At 37.5% G+C, this 20,182-nt stretch overlaps 2 protein-coding genes across 6 annotated transcripts; one reads left to right on the top strand and one right to left on the bottom strand.

Annotated features, from left to right (window-relative positions):
- The first annotated feature begins 8,545 nt into the window (after positions 1 to 8,545).
- Positions 8,546 to 11,367, top strand: LOC113292914 (phosphatidylinositol N-acetylglucosaminyltransferase subunit P-like). Its single transcript, XM_026541726.1, has 4 exons — positions 8,546 to 8,729; positions 9,662 to 9,734; positions 10,112 to 10,230; positions 10,433 to 11,367. Exons 1-4 carry the CDS (start codon positions 8,546 to 8,548, stop codon positions 10,555 to 10,557), a joined length of 501 nt encoding a protein of 166 aa, XP_026397511.1. The 3' UTR covers positions 10,558 to 11,367.
- A 145-nt stretch (positions 11,368 to 11,512) lies between these two features.
- Positions 11,513 to 19,754, bottom strand: LOC113297348 (SUPPRESSOR OF ABI3-5-like). Of its 5 annotated transcripts, none has more exons than XM_026545779.1 (17): positions 19,644 to 19,754; positions 18,630 to 18,766; positions 18,385 to 18,425; positions 17,292 to 18,051; positions 17,132 to 17,203; positions 16,862 to 16,954; positions 16,711 to 16,790; positions 15,826 to 15,976; positions 15,535 to 15,616; positions 15,363 to 15,454; positions 15,201 to 15,269; positions 14,930 to 15,100; positions 14,417 to 14,612; positions 13,073 to 14,026; positions 12,561 to 12,751; positions 12,311 to 12,415; positions 11,513 to 11,952 (listed from the first exon to the last, which is right to left on the bottom strand). In XM_026545779.1, exons 2-17 carry the CDS (start codon positions 18,675 to 18,677, stop codon positions 11,845 to 11,847), a joined length of 3,213 nt encoding a protein of 1,070 aa, XP_026401564.1. In that variant the 5' UTR covers positions 18,678 to 18,766; positions 19,644 to 19,754; the 3' UTR covers positions 11,513 to 11,844. The 5 variants fall into 5 exon arrangements, with proteins under 5 accessions (XP_026401564.1, XP_026401567.1, XP_026401565.1 ...); XM_026545782.1 differs by having other exon boundaries at positions 11,513 to 11,940; XM_026545780.1 differs by having other exon boundaries at positions 15,826 to 15,973.
- Between the last annotated feature and the right edge of the window lie 428 nt (positions 19,755 to 20,182).

The following is a 20,182-nucleotide window of genomic DNA, read 5'->3' as shown; positions in this document are numbered from 1 at the left end:
TTAAGCTGGATATGTCCAAGGCTTATAATAAATTAGAATGGTCATTTCTTGATAAAGTCTTAACTAAAATGGTTATATATGACAATTGGATTAAACTGATCAACCAATGTTTGTCTATTGCGTCTTATTTTGTTATTGTTTGCAGTTTGTGGGCTTCCAACTCAAAACCAATTGGCTAAGGAGTTGGAAGCCCACACACTTCTAACATGGTATCAGAGCTAGGCCCGTATGAGAGTGGAATGAGAAGTAGACCAAAAGGGTTGCCCGTCTACCCGTACAAAGGTCCACATTGTAGTGGCTTAATCTCCGCTCTACACGTGGAGGGGGAGCATGTTGGAGAAACTATAAAATAGTCCCACATAGCTAACTCCTTAGCCTAGATCTTAATATATAAACTCCTTAGCCTAGATCTTAATATATAAGGTGTGGAGCCACTCCAATCATTGCCAATTGGTTTTGAGTTGGAAGCCCACACACTTTAAACATGTTAGAAGTGTGTGGGATTCCAACTCAAAACCAATTGGCTTTGAGTTGGAAGCCACAAACTTCAAACATGGTATCAAAGCTTAGATCTATTAGATTTGATCTTGGTAAATGAAAAAAAATCAATCAATACCCATTAAATCTCAAAAATCAGCAACATTCAAAGTTTTTAAAATCTAGATCTAGAAAAGAAAAAACCCAATTTCTTCAATCAATCTTCAATTAAATCAATGGCAAGTAGTAGCTACTCAAATCAATACATTCAACAACCTTCAATACCACTTTTTCATGGAGAAAATTATGATTTTTGGGCAATTAAAATGAAAACCTTGTTCATGTCTCAAGAAGTGTGGGAGATTGTTGAAGATGGGTATGATGAAATTGAAGATACTTCAACTTTAGATCAAACCCAAAAGGATTTACTAAAGGAGAATAGGAAGAAGAATGCAAAAGCATCCATGTACATCCAACAAGGAGTTGGAGAAACTATTCTACCAAGGGTGATTCATTTTCCTAAAGCTAAAGAAGCTTGGGATATTCTTCAATAAGAGTATGGAGGTAATAAGAAGGTAAGAGAGTTAAAATTACATTCATATAGAAGAGATTTTGAGAATCTTAGAATGAATGAGAATGAATGTTTAAATGAGTTTTCATATAGAGTAGTTGAAGTTGTTAATAATATGATGATGTGTGGTGAGAAGATGGAGGAAAGAAGAATTTGTGAGAAGATATTGATGTGCTTGCCGGAAAAATTTGAACCCATTGTGGCGGTTTTGGAAGAGACAAAATATTTCTCAACATTAAAGTCACAAGAGTTATGGGCTTCCTTGAAGGTGTATGAGCAAAGGTTTTTAAGACACTCCGAAAAGTCAATTGAGAGTGCATTTCAATCAAAATTCAACTTGGATTCAAAAAATTCAGCAACAAAGAAAAATGAGTACAAGGGTGAATCAACATCAAACTTCAAAGGAAAAGGAAAATAGAAGAAAGGAGGAGCTAATTCCAACAACTATACAAAGAATGATTCGTCTCAAGTACCAAGATGCAATTTTTGCAAGAAGATTGGTCACTTGGGGAAGAATTTTTGGAAGAAAGGAAAACCACAATGTCGTAATTGCAAAAAGTATGGACATTTGGAGAAAGATTGTAGATACAAAGAAGATGAAGAACAAGCCGGTAGAGCCGAAGAAAAAAAGGATAAACAAAATTTTTTTTATGCTTGTCAAAATGCCATGGTAACTTCCAAAAGTGAAGTTTGGTTTGTGGATAGTGGTTGTACAACTCATATGTCCGGTGAAAAAAGCTTGTTTGTGGATATGGATACTTCCATAAATTCTCTTATGAAGATGGGGGATGGAAATATGGTTCAAGCTAACGGAAGAGGTACAATTCGCGTGTAAACTATCAATGGAGAAAAATATATTAGAGATGTGTTGTATGTTCCGGACTTGACACAAAATTTGCTTAGTGTTGGGCAACTTGTGGATCTTGGGTACGCGGTCCATTTTGAAGATGGATATTGCACCATTTATGACAAGAAACACAAGAATAAGAGATAAGTGATGAAAAGTATCAAGATGGAGAAGAATAGAAGCTTTCCAATTGTGTTTTAAAAAGAGAAGAACGTTACATTGAGGATGGAAACCATTGATGAAACATGGTTATGGAATAAAAGACTTGGGCATTTGAATTTCAATAGTCTCTAGGTGCTTTCCAAAAAGAACATGGTGCAAGGACTTCCACAACATATCAACCACAAGGATGAAATATGTGAAGGTTTTTCACTTGGGAAGCAACATCGCCAACCATTCCCAAAAGGTGTAGCATGGAGAGCAAAAGAACTTCTTGGTTTGGTACATACCGACGTGTGTGGACCAATGAAGACACCAACTCATGGAGGTAATAGATACTTTATCTTATTCATTGATGATTTTAGTCGTATGACTTGGGTGTACTTCATGAGACAAAAGTCCTAAGTTTTTAGTATCTTCAAGAAGTTTAAGAGCCTTGTTGAAAAGCAAAGTGGTCACTACATCAAAGTTTTGAGAAGTGATAGAGGAAAAGAGTACAACAACAAAGAGTTCGATAAATTTTGTGAAGATGAAGGCTTGGAAAGGCAACTAACCATGGGTATACTCCTCAACAAAATGGTGTTTCCGAGAGAAAGAACCAAACCGTGATGGAGATGGCGAAGTCCATGCTTCATGAGAAGGGCATGCCTAGAGAGTTTTGGGCCGAAGCCGTTAACACCACCGTCTACTTGATGAATAGGTGTCCAACAAAAGCCGCATGGGACAAAACTCCTTTTGAAGCATGGAGTGGGAGAAAGCCATCGGTAAGACATCTCAAAGTTTTTGGTAGTGTGTGTTATTCTCAAATTCCAAAGGTGAAGAGAACAAAGCTTGATGAATCAAGTGAGAAATGTATATTTCTTGGCTATAGCCTCCAATCAAAAGGTTATAGGGTTGTTTAGCTTGAAAAACAACACAATGATCACAAGCCGTGATGTCTTGTTCGATGAAGGTGCTTCATGGAATTGGGATGAAGGTAAAATTGAGAAGAGAACCGTCATTGTTGATGATGAACAAGAAAATTCAGCAACAAATGAAGTTGGAGAAGCTGAAGAAGAAGGTGAAGAACTACCTCAAACACCCCAAATGCAAGGTTTAGAGCATCTCCAAGTATGTCTCCAAGTACTAGTGCATCAACATCACCACCATCGGCACCAAAGAAGATGCATATGTTGAGTGAAGTGTATGAAAGATGCAACTATTGTACGGTTGAACCGAAAAATTTGGAAGAAGCATCAAAAGAACCGGTATGGATAAAATCCATGGAAGAAGAAGTTGTTGTCATAAATGATAACGATACATGGGAGAAAGTAGCAAGGCCAAGTGACAAAGAATTTATTGGTGTGAAGTGGATCTACAAGGTGAAGTACAATGCGGATGGATCGGTTCAAAGGCACAAAGCAAGGTTGGTGGCAAAGGGATATGCACAACAACCCGGCATCGACTAAATGAGACTTTTGCACCGGTTGCTCGTCTTGACACCATTAGAGCCATGATTGTTATGGCTTCCCAAAAAGGTCGGTTACTTTACCAACTTGATGTCAAATCGGCATTTTTGAATGGAGAACTCCATGAAGAGGTCTATGTAGAACAACCACAAGGTTTTGTGATTGAAGGAGAAGAGGAAAAAGTATACAAGTTCAAGAAAGATTTGTATGGCCTCAAGCAAGCGCCAAGAGCTTGGTATAGTGAGATAGATGGATACTTCAAAAGGAAAAACTTCAACAAAAGCAAGAGTGAGCCTACACTATATGTGAAGATAAAAGGTACGTCTATTCTCATCGTTTCCTTGTATGTTGATGATCTTATCTTTACGGGTAATGATTCTCATATGGTTGAGAAATTCAAGAGAGAAATGATGATGAAATATGAAATGAGTGACATGGGTTTGCTCAAATACTTCCTTGGTATAGAAGTTCATAAAAGTGAAGATGGAGTGTTCATTTCTCAAAGCAAGTATGCCGAAAAGATGTTGAAGAAATTTGGTATGCTTGGTTGCAACCCCACATCAACACCGCTTGTAGTGAATGAGAAACTCAAGAAAGATGATGGAGGAAGAAAATTTGATGAGACTTACTATAGAGGTCTTATTGGAAACTTGTTGTATCTTACACATACAAGACCCGACATCATGTTTGCTTCAAGTATGCTTTCTAGGTTCATGAGTTCACCTAGTCATTTACATCTTGGCGTTGCGAAGAGTTTGTTGAGGTACATATAAGGAACAATGAATTTTGGAATCATGTATTCAAGAAATTTGGATGTCAAACTAGTTGGCTATTGTGATAGCGACTTGGGAGGGTGTATTGATGACTTGAAGAGTACATCGGGGTATGCTTTTTCTCTTGGTTCGGGCATATTTACATGGGCATCGAAGAAGCAATAAACCGTAACTCTATCCACAACGGAAGCGAAGTACATTTCAGCATCAATAGCTACATCTCATGTTGTATGGCTAAGAAGAATCATGGAAGATATTCAAGAGAAGCAAGAAGGGTGCACCGAATTTTTTTGTGACAACAAATCCGCAATTGCTATGTCCAAAAATTCGGTTGAGAATTGTAGAGCAAGGCACATTAAACTCAAGTATCACTTCATTCGAGAAGCGGCTGAAGATGGTGAGATAGAACTCAAATATTGCAAGATGGAAGATCAATTAGCGGATATATTCACCAAGGAACTTCCCAAAGGCAAGTTTCAAAATTTTAGAGAATTAATTGGAGTTATAGAACATCACATTAAGGATGAGATTGTTGAGTGTTAATGTAATGTCCAAATGTAATAGGAGTGTAAGAATATAAGTAGTAGTAGAATTGTACGGACAATAGATGTCCACATATCATCTTATCTCTTTGGTCTTATATTGACCACGGGTAGAGAGAGAAAGTATTATTGAGAGAGATTAATGAAAAAGAAAAGAGAGTGAGTAGAAACTATTAGTTTCCCACTTCTTCATGATCAAAATCCTTCTTAATCTTCATCGTAAATTCAACAAAATATCTAACAGTTATCTTAAATGAGGTCCCAACTGAATTAAATAATCCTGATAGAGGATTGAGACAGAGAGATCCCCCTATATATATAATTATATGCTTTAAAGCTTTATCTGCTTATATGGACTCCCTGAAGAGAAAAGGATTAGTCGAAGGAATCAGGGTCTGCAAGAATGGCCATGACATTATACATTTCATGTTTGTTGATGATTGTCTTCTGTTTTCTAAAGCTACTATTAAATATTTTCAAACTATAAAAGATTATCTTCATAAACATTGTTTAGCTTTGTTCAAGAAATAAATTTTTGATAAATCTGGTATCTTGTTTAATAAAAAGATTCCAGAACATCTCATGAATCAGTTGTCTGGCATTCTTAATATCCACATTCGTTATCTAGGAGAAGAATCATAGGTACTCCTATTGATTTTCAAGTTTTTAAAACTCAAACTCACATGGGTATCTTGTAGTATGTGGATGTCAGAATTTTTTCTTGGTTCCACAAACTCTTATCTCTGGCTGCAAGGACTTTTTTTGATTAAACATATTAATCAAGCTATCCCTTTGTACCAGATGGAAGCTTTTTTAATTCTTAAATACCTGTGTAGGAAGATAGAATCTAATCTTTGTAAGTTCTAGTTTGTGAGAACTTTGGACCATGAGGATAGAAAACTGCATTTACTTGGTCGGGATATCTTGTGTTCCCCTATGTCATAGGATGGTTTAGGTTTTAGAAAAGTCGAGTTGAATAACTTGGCTATGCTGGCTAGAAATGCTTGGAAAAGCATTGAAAACCCAAATTTCATGTAAGGTATTATCCTCAAAGCTAAGTATTTTCCTAAAACTGATTTTCTAAATGACAAGTTCCTAGTAGCTACTCTTGGACTCATAAATGCATGCATACCATAAAAGAACTTACAAAATCTTGTTTCTCTTGGATTATTGGTGATGGAAAATTTATTAATCCCTGGTGTGACAAGTGGATAGCAATTTTGGGTTATGCCTCTCCTAATCCTTTAGTCCCCCAGGACCCTAGTGTTAAAGTCCCTTACTTCATTAATCATGACATTAGAACCTGGAATATTAGTAGATTAAATACTCACTTCGATAATGCTTCTGTTAAGAAAATTGTCAGTATTCCCTTAATCCAGTTATGCGCTCCATATAGGAGGGCTTAGGGAGCTTTAAAAAAAATGACATATTTTCTTCTAAATCTGCCTACTTGGGACTTATAGGTTCTAGGCCCTCCCCTTGTAGTAAACTTCGGAAGTGCATTTGGGAACTTAGAATCCCACACCGTGTTCATGTTTACATCTGGAAAGATGCTAAGAATGTTATTCCTGCTAGAACTGTTCTTCATACTAGAATGCATATGACTTATGTAGATTGTTCTAGATGCTCTGATCCTCATGAACGTGTCATGCATGCTCTTGCGCTTTGTCCTTTTCCTAGTCATGAGTGGTTTATATCTTCTCTTTGTGTGAATTCTTCTGTTTTCTTGGACTCTGATTGACTGTCTTGTGGATCATGTTACTAGACTTCCTGAAGAGTGTCAATGTTTCTTTGTTACTATTTTATAGTCCATTTGGAGCAGTATAAACAATCTAATTTTTAATTATCAGAAGGAAACTCATTTTGTTGTCATTAGTAAAGCTAGAGCTATGTTATTAACTAGAAAACCTAAGTTACAAATCCTTATCATGATAAATGAATAAAGTGTAATACTGATGGCGCCTTTGATGAAACATCTTTGGACAATGGTGCAGGGTATGTGATCAGGGATTTCACAAATAAAGCTTCATTTTGTGCATCAATGGTTTTTGATGTTGAATCTACTGCTGAAGTTGAAGCTAGAGCTATTTGGAGTATTCTAAAGAAAGCTGTTGAGCAGAAACTATCTCACATTATCATTGAAAGTGATGTGAAGGATCTCATCGACCAATTTTCAGATGGGAAGTTTGATGGAGATCAAAGGACGGATTTATCTTTAAAGACATTTAGTTCTTTTTTTTCTAATTTAGTTGCTTGTTTATTTACTTTTCAGTCACGTTTATGTAACTTTGCAGCTCATGCTTTAGCACGTGTAGTGGTTTATACCTCCAATCTGGCTTAGGTCGATTGGTGTGCGAGATCATTAGCCTTTTTTGAAGGCTGTTGACGGGAAAAAAAAATATACCTCTAGATAAATCAATTAAATATTCTAAAACGTTGGATTCAATTGTTATACCATATATTATTTTTGCATGATTGCTAACGGTCGATACCAATTCTTTCGGGGATACTATTTTATATAAAACAAAAGATGAAAATTGATCCTGACCGTTGGATCACTCAAATGGTATCCCCTGCTAATCCCAATATCCCCTTTAGCAATCATGTACATTACATAGCTCTCCAAAGCCAAGCAGCATTCTACCCATCTTTCGATTTTAAACCCCTTCAAATAAATTCTTCACTTTAGGACGAAATCTTAGACACGGTATAGCATTTAGAGAGAGAGGTCTTTGGAATACTGGAATCCAATTCTATAAAGATTTAGGAGAGAGATACCATTTTTTGCATATTGGAAGGGTAAGAATTTGCATAATCTTCTCTGCTTCTCAGTCTATGGTTTATTTTCACTCAATATATGTTTGTCAAAATGCCTGAGTTATATTTTTTTTGAGAATTTTGTTGGTAGTGTTTTCCTTGATTTTTCCACTGACACCTAAAATTATTATCTGATTTTCTTCACAACTTTTTGTAGTTAAAATGCTAGCATCCAATCTAGTCCATCTGAAAAACCCACACCACATTCCAGAAATCTCTCCAACTCGAGAAAAGTCTTTTACCATTTTGAAATTTCCGCAGATGTTTTTATTTAGGTTTATTTATAGGCAGTACACTAAGACATTCTAATGTGATGTACATTATATTGATTGCTAATAATTACTGTTTATCCAAGCATTCTGTTGTCATGATTGGTACAATCAATGTAACCTTTTTTTGATTTTTTCTTGCTTGCTTCATGTAGTGGTAGAACATTGAACAAATTGTTGGACCACAAACAGAATATTCTTGTTTACATTTATAGGGTATCTGATAAGATGCGTAAATTTGGAATTTGAGAATAGACTCCAAGGTACATAGTTTTAGGCAATTGTTCTCTGATCAGATAGATTGATTTGTAGTTTTATGCAATTGTTCTCTGATCAAATAGATTGATTTGCTTTCTTCTTTGATTGGTTTCTTTTTGGTGAGTTGGAAGTTGGAACTATACCCTGACTATTTTCTCAAGGGACGTCTTTCATTAGAAGCATTGTCTCGAACTGAATGTGATTATAATTCGAGATCAAACTAGTCGGCACCATTAGTGGGGTACATTATGAGTGATAATGATGCTTATAAGTAACTTTGCAATGAGCTTGTAGATTTTGGAACTCAACTTAATTGAAAATGTGCAGGAATTAGCATGTGGCGTTCTATTTGATAAGTTTCTGGCCCGAGAAGTTGTGGAAACAATGACGGATCCTTCTTTTCTCAATAGCCCGAGAAGGATACTGAGTTTATCAAAGGAGAGAGCCACTGTTTCCTTTACAGATCCGGATGACAAAGTATCTGGATTTCCTGTATCTGAAGAACATGGCACGAAGCCTTCAGAGGTATATGGCTTTGTGGGGTCTATTTCGACCATCATGACTACAGGTTAAGTACAATACTATCCTTTAATTCGTACTTTCCTGTTATGTGTAAGATAATAATTGACAGTTTGATTATGTATTCTAACTGGGTTGCTTACTAAAATACTAGCTGTATACAAACAATAGTTAAACATTTCTGCTAATAAACACTAGCCATAGTTCAGTCCCATCAAGTTTATCAAGTGGCTGACTTTAGGGTAGGATCCCTTGAATTTTCTCTGCTTCCATTTTGACGACCCAAGGGTATGTGTTTTTAGAAAATTTTTTGTTTCATCATTGTTTTGCAAATTTTCGTAGAGATACCAATTTCAAATATTTATGCTTCACAAATATGTCTGCAGTTGTTATTTATCTTTCACAAATATACCAACAATCTGGATTCACTTGTTTTTATAGATTATGCTCACAAACATAAGAGTATATGACATCCTTGAGTTTGTTTTACTTGGTCCACCCTTCGTAGGAGTTATGAAATTGCAAACCACTTAACGTGACTGTTAGTCATTGGCAAATATGATCCATTTTTATGCCCTTTTGTTTTGTATAACGTCAGTTATGTAGCAGAACTTGTTAGGCGGTCGTCAGGCGGCTGGGTGGGCCTGGCACCTGTAGGGACTAGTTGGGGACTATTCGGGAATCTATATATACATGTAAATCTAATAATAGAAAGAGATAGTAGTACCCATTAAAACTTTGTAAAAGCTGGTATTTCCCATTAATATGTCTAAATCGGCAGCCGAATAATAACTAATCCCCCAAAATCTGCGCCTAATCTCTTAAACCCATTAGGTACAGAATGCCCAAATATTTCGGTATCAGGCCAAGGTGCCGTTCTGATTAACTTTCATTTTATGACCATCAGAATCAATTTTTTTTTATAGTTTGCTTATAAAACCTTATTTTGATATTGTTCGATCTGTAACTCTTTGGTAGCAGTTATATACTTAGTATGGGCCTACACTCCGGAACCTTGGCTGCGTTCTGTAGGGATTACTTACTATCCTAGCAGGTCAGTGAGATCTTCAATTGTGACCATTTCTTTGTATATTTGCTAGTCCTGGTATTGCATGGGTTTGCTTAAAGTGTATTGGGTTTAAAACTACATAAATTCGTTCGCGACAGCTAATAAGGGAGTGTGTACTATGTACTTTTATACATCTAATAAGGGAGTGTGTACTATGTACTTTTGACACCTGGATAGGTATAAGAGGAATCATTTTTTGTTCTCTTCCTCATATGCAGCTTTGCATAATGTGGAAAATGTTTTCACGAAGAACTGTTTCTGAAGTGGTTGCCTTTTTCTTTCATGTTGCTATTCAGTTAGATACTTCATTCAAGTTGTTCGAGTAGGGCTTGCATTTTCATAACCAGTGTGTTGTTGTTCAGGTACTGGGCATTGGCATTGCCATCTTATGCCATGGTCACTATAGTATTAGCAATCACATTTTACATTGGTCTGAACTTCATGGCTACAGCTCCTCCCACCTCGTTCACCACTATTTATGGTAAACCTTTGGCCAACTCTTTTAGAAGCACTTAAAATATTCTTATCTTTTGGGATTATTATTGTATCCCAAGATCATTTGTTTGATCAATATGTTGCTGGATCTATCTATAGCTGTTACACAACTGCAATTTTAACTGCACTTTTGATTGGTTTTACATTTACTAAGATGTGACCTCTTTAAAACCATTTCAATTTGGCAGATGAATTCAGCAGAGAACATTCTCTTTCTCAGGTTTCAAAGGAAGGAGATGAGCAACCTATTGAACCTATATCAGATATTGGGATCCATCAAGTTAACAGTCTCATGTTTAATTCTGCAAATTGACGAGGAGGAACTCTTTGACTTTAGTTGGATTGAGATGCCGAATTACACGAGACAAATGTTAATCCTACACTGTTCTTGAATTGTGTAGACAAAACTGTAATTATCTTCTCCTACACTGTAATTATCTTCTTCTAGTTCTTCTGATAAACACAAAACCTTTGAATTATAGACAGCAGGCATGGATGTACATTTGAATACTGAGATGACAATATTTTTATTTTATGGATCATGGATTTCATCTTAGCATTTCTATTACAGTTTCTTTAAATTGCACATAAGACCAAATAATAATTCAGCAGAAGCGACGTAGAACTATACAAGTTCAAATAATAATCCCAAGCGAAGAAGATGAAGGAGAGGTAGGAATTTCCCAGCTAGTTTCGGAAGATCCTAAGGTTAGCATTGCAAAGCCGTTTTCATTGAAGCCAATTGTTGGAATTGGTATGAAATTGGGTATGAAACCCAATGGTACAGGTATGGGTACTCTCTCAAGTTTAAAAAAGAAAAACCTCGTAAATCTAAAGTTGAAAACAAAGTTTCGGCAAATAAACTAGTGGAGTTTGGTTCTTCATATGGGGCTTGGAATTTCCACCTCTAAAAGATAATCGTGAAGAAATGTTTAGTGATCTTGCAAAAAAATCACGCTGATCTAGATATAGAAGATGTTGACGAGCATGTTAATTGACAATAGGCGGCGGTCTTTTTTGTTTCGTCATTAGGCAGTGGTCTTTGTTGTGGCTTGAAGCTTTATTCTAGTTTTATGTTTGTTTTGTTGCTTTTTTTGTGGGCTTTTCGTTTTATGTCAGTTGTATTCGCCTGCACACGGCTTGTGTGCCTTTTAATAATTCTCTTTGATCGATCAAAAAAAAAAAACGATACAAGTTCAAACTTCACAAAAAACATTAATCTTACACAAATTCATAAACAAAATCAGTATAATATACTTCAAATGCATATTATTAAACATGCCACTCATATCGAGTCAGGTTGAACCAAGTAGCGATGCACTTATGTGTTATCGGGAAACACTCATGGATACCCGGGATTAAGGCTAGTTGCCTTTTCTGTTATCGGTCTGGCTAGCATGAGAAAAGTGTGTTATAAGGTTAACATAGTCACATAAGACTAATCAGTTAAAAGAGAAGAGTAGAACAAGTAGTGAACATTATGTACTTAAAAATTCTGTAAATACAATGCCATTGGAACCTCCCCAAGAAGAACTCTGTAAATACAATGCCATCTGAACCTCCCCAAGAAGTAAAGTAGATCGGGACGGTGAGGGTGTAATCACCATGCAATCCCACTGTCCACATCACACTTGTGTTTATGCACTTGCGCTCCGTGTACCCATACACGATTAAAAGAGGGTTTAAATAGGTTCACCTGAAAAAAAATCTACGAAATTCTTAAAGTTTGAAAGAATAAATTTGGAAGAAACTGATTCTCGACAACTGAAGGCTAATTCCATGATCCTTCAAATTAAAAGAGCAGACAAAATTGTTTCTCAACTCATCAGATGAACAAAAATGTTTTATAAATCCTTAATGATGTAGACTTTACAGCGGCTGAATTGATCAATATGTTCCCAGTAAAACGGAAGTATAAACGACACAGCAAAAATAAGGCTTTGACAAGAAACAAGCGAACAATTGGAGAAAATACTATCTATTAAATCAACCGCTCAAACCATTTCATTGAACCTTGCCACAACCTTTTTGTGCATTTGAGTCTTATAACTATCCCCTGCTTTTACCTTCAGACGAGGGTCTTTCTTTTGCTGACTACCGAGTCCTGCCCGTCGATCCATCCCTTCAGCCTGGACTGGCTCCGTTATCCCACTACCGTCCTTTCCAAGTCCCTGTATACATGGTGACACAAGAGAAGACATCCGAAGTATATCAGAATAATGTGTACTTAAATAAGATACATATCAATGAAACACAAACAAATTTCAACAACATATCATACCAATTACAGTTCAAATAAAAAGTTGAACCACATACCAAGCCCTCCTGCCATCCCATGTTGCGCAACATCCGGTTGCCTTTATTGCTCTCACCAATCGCTTTATCAGCGGTGATCACTTCAAAACTCTCAACATTGCTATTGACATCTGCAACGCGTCCACCTCCAACCCCAGGAGGAAAGGGCATCACCGATGGATCCAACAAAGAACCCTTTCTGGAATGCCGATCTTGACATAGAACAGTAAAAACATCTCATAACGTTAATATTCTGTTTCCTATTCTAACCAAGCTAGGAAGCTGAGAACTCAGCCAAGATCTAGGTCATCTACGATTCTACGATGGCACATGTAATGAAGCCCTCCTGCATTAAAACTTAAAAGGGGGTTCACATTCATCTAGTCTACGAGGTTTGTGATTTTTAGGGTGCGGTTGTGGGGAATTATGTGTTTTGTATCTATCTAGTTTACCGTTCATATATGGAATAATGTGTACACAATATAAAAATGACAACTGGAGTGGCTCAAGAAGAATTTAGCAAGCACACTTACTTGAATCCCCTAGCCCAAGGTCTGATTGATCATCTCCAAGCGATGATGATGATCCATACAAGCTCCTCCTCTCAGCTGCACGGTCTCTATATGTGGTTTGAACTTGTTGTTCCTTTTGAGATGAAGCCTGTTGAATTGGCATCTCAGAAAACCTCCTCTTACCACTCCCAGCAACCACGGGTGGTGTATAAGAGCCCAATGCAGAGACATCTGTTTTGAAAGGAGTGGCAGCAGCTGGAGTCTCTAGGTTCACTGATGATCCCCCAGAGCTGCCCACAGCAGTTGGTGTGGGAACTCCACACAGTGAACCCGAATACACTGTATCTGATTTCACCGTCCCTCTCCCAGAGCCCCTAATCACTCCCATTATTGGCCTTGGCTTAGCCGAAGATTCCACTTGAGCAGCAACAGCTATAGATGAGATATTAGATGCATCACGACCTACAGATCCAGGCACAAGAGCAGAGCTACTTGTAGGATAATCTTTTGTAGTTATAGCATCAGCTTTGAACTTGGCTTTTGCATCTGTTGCAGCAGATGGCTGATTGTCATCGAGAACAACGCGCGCAGCCTGACTCTCATGATTTCTTTGCTTCCACTTGGTTAAAACATTATTCAAATTCTTCTTGTTCGCCAGAATACTGCCCTTCGAAGCCAATTTTATCTCTTTTACCTTCTCTTTCTCCCTCTTCTCCGCCGCTAATGCTGCTGCAGCAGCAGCTTGGACAGCATCGGGTAATGATGATGCCACCTTCTCATTTGATGATATTGTTGCAGCAGGTGCAGATATAACTACTCTTTTATTGCTATTAGCGCCATCCAAGGCTTTGGATGATGTATCATTCGATGGCTTCCCAGATGCCTTGTTGTCATCTTGATCAGTACAAGGTACATATTGCTGACTTTGATGATCATACGAGTACCAGGTAGCGTTGTTACCATCGTAATAAAGACCTGCATTTACATTAAAAGCCAAGCAGGTAGATTGATTACAGAACAAGTCTTAACTTCTAAAGCAGACACAAGTTTTTAGCTACGCTACAACAACCAAATTAGAAGATAAACTCGCATCAGAACCATCAAAACCATACAACGGAAATTTTTTAAAACCTAAGGAAAATATACAAGTCAAATCAATTTTCAGTTAGATATATTTTATCTAAAAGAAAATTGTTCCATTTTTGCAGGGTTCTACAGTACTTCCCTTTAGCATAATAAAAGCAATATATCTGGCATGGTTCAAACAAATCCAGCATAATAAGAGGCCTTCAGACGTGAAACTAACAGTAAAATATGGTAACTATCAAATTTGTTTCACTGGTTGCAGTAAAGAAATATATTAACCTGAATTGCCATCATAGTAGAATCCAGAAGAGGCATCATAATAATAACCGGATGCTTCATCCCAAACAAACCCAGATTGAACGGCTGAATCATCTTTTGGATCTGCCTGTTCGCCTCCGCCTTGTTGCTCCTGTCCGCTGGCAGAGTGTTTCGCATCAGGATTATATTCTTTTGGTGCCCAACCAACAGCATCATACTGAAAAGAACAATGGAAAAGAAAAAAAATACTTAATTTAATACAACTATATGCTGAAGCAATCGAAGATATTGTTAGTTCCAGTTCAACCAGTGAGACCACCATGAGGGCTTGCCAGAGCAAATTTTCTAAGAAAGCAACGCCATGATTTACAAGTTTATTAATATTGCTAGAAGCTCAAATACTTCCTAGCTAACAACAAACCAGGATAACTTGATTCACTAGCGGATGCAGAAGACAAAAAGCTATAGTGTGGCACATTCTTGATGAGGGATTTTATAAGTCTAAAGCAAGCATAATAACTAAGGGCGGAAAACCTGTTGAGCAAACGTTGCCGCCTCAATAGCAGCTGCAGCTAGGCTGCTAGATTGTGATCCCCCTGGTCCAGGTCCATGTATACTTTTTGCATATGCTACCCGTAGGAGCTGACCATTCTTTTCAAGAGTGGTTCCATTTGTCGCTTCTAGAGCTTTTGTAGCATCCTCCACCTAGAAAAAGAATGAAAGAGGAGATGTTACAAGAAAGAAAGATACAACAAAAATGAGGAAGGCGATAACAACTGTAATTGACCATGCGGGATAGAATTACCGAATGGAAATGAACAAAGCCGAACCCTCTGGACACATGCGTAAATTTGTCTCTAACAAGACGAAGATCCTGAAAAGTGATATCGCAAAAATAATAAACAATGATATCAAGACTTTCAATGACAAAGAAGAGTGTGAAACGAGCAAGAGAACCAGCTATTACCTTAATCGGAGCATGCTTTGAAAACTCATAACGAAGCATTTCTTCATCTGCATTCTCATCCAACCCACGGACAACTAATACATGAGTAGGACCTGCCATGAAGTACCATTATTACTCCGACGATGTTAAACATTACAGCACTTACCAGTTAAACAAAGTAAAGAGTACCTACCAGCATCAGGCCCCTTCCTTCCTGTAGAATTAGATGATGCCTCATCTGCAGCAGGAGCATCATCACTTCTTGCCTCGTTACACTGTAGTAATAGAGATCGTATCAGAAACCACTGAAAATTCAAGAGAACATGACAGTGTCTAGTTTGTTTTAATCACAACCATGGTTCTTCTAAGGATGAATTGCAATTTTATATAGAAAAACAGTTTTCAGATGAGCACAGCAATGGATGATCCATGGGTCATTTGGTCCCAGATCCTACATATTGCATAGAATGAAAGGAAAACAGACCTGGAAACAGGATGTTCGCCTTGCAAAATTCACACAACCACATATAGTGCACATCCAATCAGATGGCGGCAAACTTCTATTACCATGACTAGATTTCATTGGACTGCCCTGTCCATAAGAAGGTGCACCTGTGCCACCAGTCGGCTTGCTACTGAAACAGAAGATAGTTAGTTAGCCGAAAGAGGTATGTCCCTATCAGAATGTAATAGTATTAAATCCAAGTGGCTTGGACTTGGCCTGCAAACTAAATTCTGAGCCCCAACCTGCAAGTCATAAGATATAAAATAAAATACCCTAACTGTAAGAATAACATCTAATACAACAAACACTTGAGAAACTTAAGCATTGACTCAGACAAATGAGATTTTGAACATGGAATGCTGAACAACTTAACTGAAGATGCGCAGTACTTGTACGTGTCATAATCCAAAATATAGACAGTGTTTCATCCTCAAAAGAACTAGCTATATAATTTTACAATAACTAGTTTACTAAAAGAAACTTTCATATACAAGGTATTTGAGCTGGTCTACAAGTACAACTTAGTGGATGTCTGGATGATCAAAGTAAACAAAAAAAATAAATGAAAACAGGATGAAGGTTTCACATCAACCAACTTCTAATGAATCCATTGTGAGAAAGTCTCCTAATGATTAGGTAGTTCTACAGTAAACATTTGATCCTTGGCACAGTGTGTATGCTTCATGAGCGATGCATTAACTCCTGACTCCCGAGGAGCAAACCAACTGTGTCCTCATATTATAACCGTAACCAATTACCAGAAATAAACATCCAGCACAAATCAATACTAACTCAAATCTCCATCTCGCAGGACAATGAAATATAAAGCATTAGTAAAGAGCTTTCTTTATTCAAAACATGTACCTGTACTCAAAAAATAGTTTTCTTCCATCAACAACGAGACCGTCATCTCCGATTCCATCCATCATAGTACGAGCCGATACCTGGGATACCATAATGAGTTTCTAGGTACAGACAAAAAAGTAGATAGAGAACTAAATATCTAGATAGATACCGTAGAAGGAAAGTCAATAAATGCAAATCCACGGGAAGAGCCAGAATTCCGTTCTTTTATAACTCGAACATGACGTAGGGGGGCCCATTCTGCCTATGAATACAGATAATCCATATTAAAAGGTATACAATCTTTCTTACAATCAAAACAATATCTTTTCTTTTCAAGGAAACACAAATCTTCCTTGCGCAGTATAGTTATAACATCGGAAACAAATAAGATAAGAGAACATGTTTCAGAGTTAGAAGTTTTATGGAGGTTACTACTTACTAGGATCTGATAAAGATCTTCCTCAGTTGTCTTTTGTGACAAGCCCTTCACCACAACTGTAGCAGATGGAAACTAAATGTGGAAATGGTGGGGGTCAGCAACTATTTTAGCGCATATATACATATATAAAAGATTATAACATGGTATCTGTTGTGCATACCGATGAAGAAGACTCGTGACTTCGTCTATCATCACGATCCCTTCGCCTCTCACTCCTCTCATGCCTCCCTTCATCATAATTGTCCTCCCGGTGACTTCGACCATGGCTGCGACCTCTAGGAGACCTTGATCTCTGGCGATCATCACGTCCACGGGACCAAGAACGCTCACGTTTCCTGGGTGGACTTTGATCTTTCTCCCTGCTCGAACTTTTTTTATCACGTATACGACGAGAATCACGCCTCTTCCAACTATCATCTCCCTTACTGCCTCTGTCATAATCAGAATCATAGCTGGACCGATTATAATCATAATCTCTTTCATGGCTATCCTCCCTGCTACGGGAGATACGATGCCTATAATCATAATCATCCGGCAGAAAATCAGCACGGCTACGTCCACTAAACCTCGCAGACCTATCAAACCCGTGATTGTGGTAGCTGTCACTGCCACGATAGTTATCTTGAAACTTATCCGTTTCTTGAAAATTATCAATTCCGCGATATTTATCAGATTCACGAAATCTGTCCATTTCAAGTAAGGAATCCCCATAAGGTTTCTCATATCGTCTTGAATCTCTTGCTAGTGCTGATTCATCGTCAAAACCTTTCCTTCTTGGTTGAGGCCAAGAGCCAACTGCTGGCGGGGGTGCATAATTATCCCTCTCAAGTATGTCTTGATGAAAAGCATTCCTAGGGTAGGTGCGCTCTCTTGGGAATCCCTCATCAATAAACCTTCTACCATTATATGTACCACCACCCCTGACAAAATGAGTAACAGGAAGAAAGATAAAATAAAATTGCCATATAATAGACTGAACACTGAATCACAAATAAATAATTTAAGAAAACGAGCACAGTACACACCCAGTAATCAGAATCAACTAGAGAGAATTGAGTTCACATGGCATAAGAATGTGGCCACTGGCCATAATTAGTTTGATCATTTGGTGGATGTCGAAATACAAAGACACCTAGAGAGTAGTATAAAATTTTAAGAATACTGCATGAGAACTACCATACGGAGTGGGTAATATATATTAATGAAATTACTAGGATGCAGACACCATATGTGGAGCAACATTTGGCACTTACCGGAAGTCTGGCTCATGCACTGCAGGATACCCCTCCAGAGCCTGTCCATTAAGAGAATAAGCTAAGTCAGCAACTAATAATCATGGTACAGGTAGGCAAATCCAGTCCATAACCTCACTGGCGAACAGCTTTCTCTCATTTTCCTTAAAGGAAGAGATGCCAGTAAAAATGGAGTACAATCACATGAGGCCTATATTTCTTGTATATCATCCCGTTATGTGAAATAAGTAGGAAACCGCATTTACGCTGTTATTATCCCATCCTTGCTGATGTACATAACGTCCAGGATCCATTACTCGCAAGCTTCCACTGGAGTTTAACTCTGCAAGGCTCCTGATGTTCTTTCAAATGATTCGTGTAGCAGGTTGTCTGTAAATCTTTCCTGTAACGGATGCAGAAACAGATATAGTTATGCAAACTTGACCCGAGAAACATTTCTCATGACTTGGCCACCTTTTTCATTGGAGTCCTCAAAAACCCAAACCCCTTCTATAAATACCCATCTTCAAGCTTTCAGAACAGATAAATTATAAGGTCACACTGCCTCAGAGCTACCACATAAATAATCAACCCCAGCGTAAACAATTTTACTAATAGAGCCCTATTTTCCAGATTCAAACACAAATCTTTAGCACGAGATAATTATACAAGGGCAACTCTGTACCAAAACATGAACTACGCATGAATATAACTATGTTACTCCAACTCCATGCTTTTTCAGTACTGGCCTAGCAGATTCACTACATGAGTTCATTTTCAATCCAATACTAATAAAAAAACAAAAGACGCTCAACTAATAGCTAACTATAACTATATATCTTCCATAGTTTCCCATACCAAGGTATGCCAAGTGTGCATATTTGGTTGAACAAAATGGAGAACTTTCTAACAATGGATTAAATAACGTGTTTCGAAGATCGAAAAACAACCCAATATGGAGCTTAGAATTATAAAATATACTCAGGAAAGCAAAAAAAATCGTCTACTTGCTAAAATTTCATATTGACGAAAACCCTAGAACGGGTTAAACACCTATCATATGGACAAAGTAAAGAGACATAATAATTGCAGGATATATCATGAAGCGTATGGCAATTGAAAATTACACCAATATCATCAATTGGAAAATTCAAGCACAACGAATCGATATCGAGAGAGAATGGAATAAGAAGAAGAGAAATAAATTAAGTAATTACAATAACGCAGAACATGAGATGATTATTTGAATTGAGAGACAGGCAGAAAAGATTAGAACTCACGATAACAACAATTAATCACCGTTTTACAGAGAGATCTTCCAGCTTCCTTTCGTCGAGAAGATCAAAAAATACTGAGACACATACCAAACGATTTGGGCGTAACTGAGCTGCCTTTTATTGTCGACGAAAATCTTTAGGGGGCGCATTAAGGACTGTTGGATGAGTTTGAGCCTGCCGGCTAATTTTTCAAAGAGTGCCTTTATCAATTTGACCAGGATACACCAACGGGGAAGTCAAATGAGAATTCCATAGACTACCGGTTTTCTACTGAGAGAGTGTTTTTTTTTATTGAGAGACTCTTGGAGATTCTCTGGAAATCCAGAGAGTTTACGGCAATATTACCAGAGGGTTAGTCCTCGAGTGATTTTGGGGGAGTTGGGTGCATTTTGAATCTTGGGGATTTTGAGATAGTTTGAGAGAATTGGGAGAATTTGAGAGAGTTTGGTGTTCTGGGGGAGTGTAGGGAGTTTGAGAGAGTTTATTAGATGAAGTTTGAGAGAGTTTGGGGGAGTTTGTGAGAGTTCATTCCTAACTGATCC

This window comes from Papaver somniferum, chromosome 7, assembly GCF_003573695.1.
Source record: "Papaver somniferum cultivar HN1 chromosome 7, ASM357369v1, whole genome shotgun sequence".
In the NCBI taxonomy this organism is placed as follows: Eukaryota; Viridiplantae; Streptophyta; class Magnoliopsida; order Ranunculales; family Papaveraceae; genus Papaver; species Papaver somniferum.
This window is presented reverse-complemented; position numbering and strand designations above follow the sequence as displayed.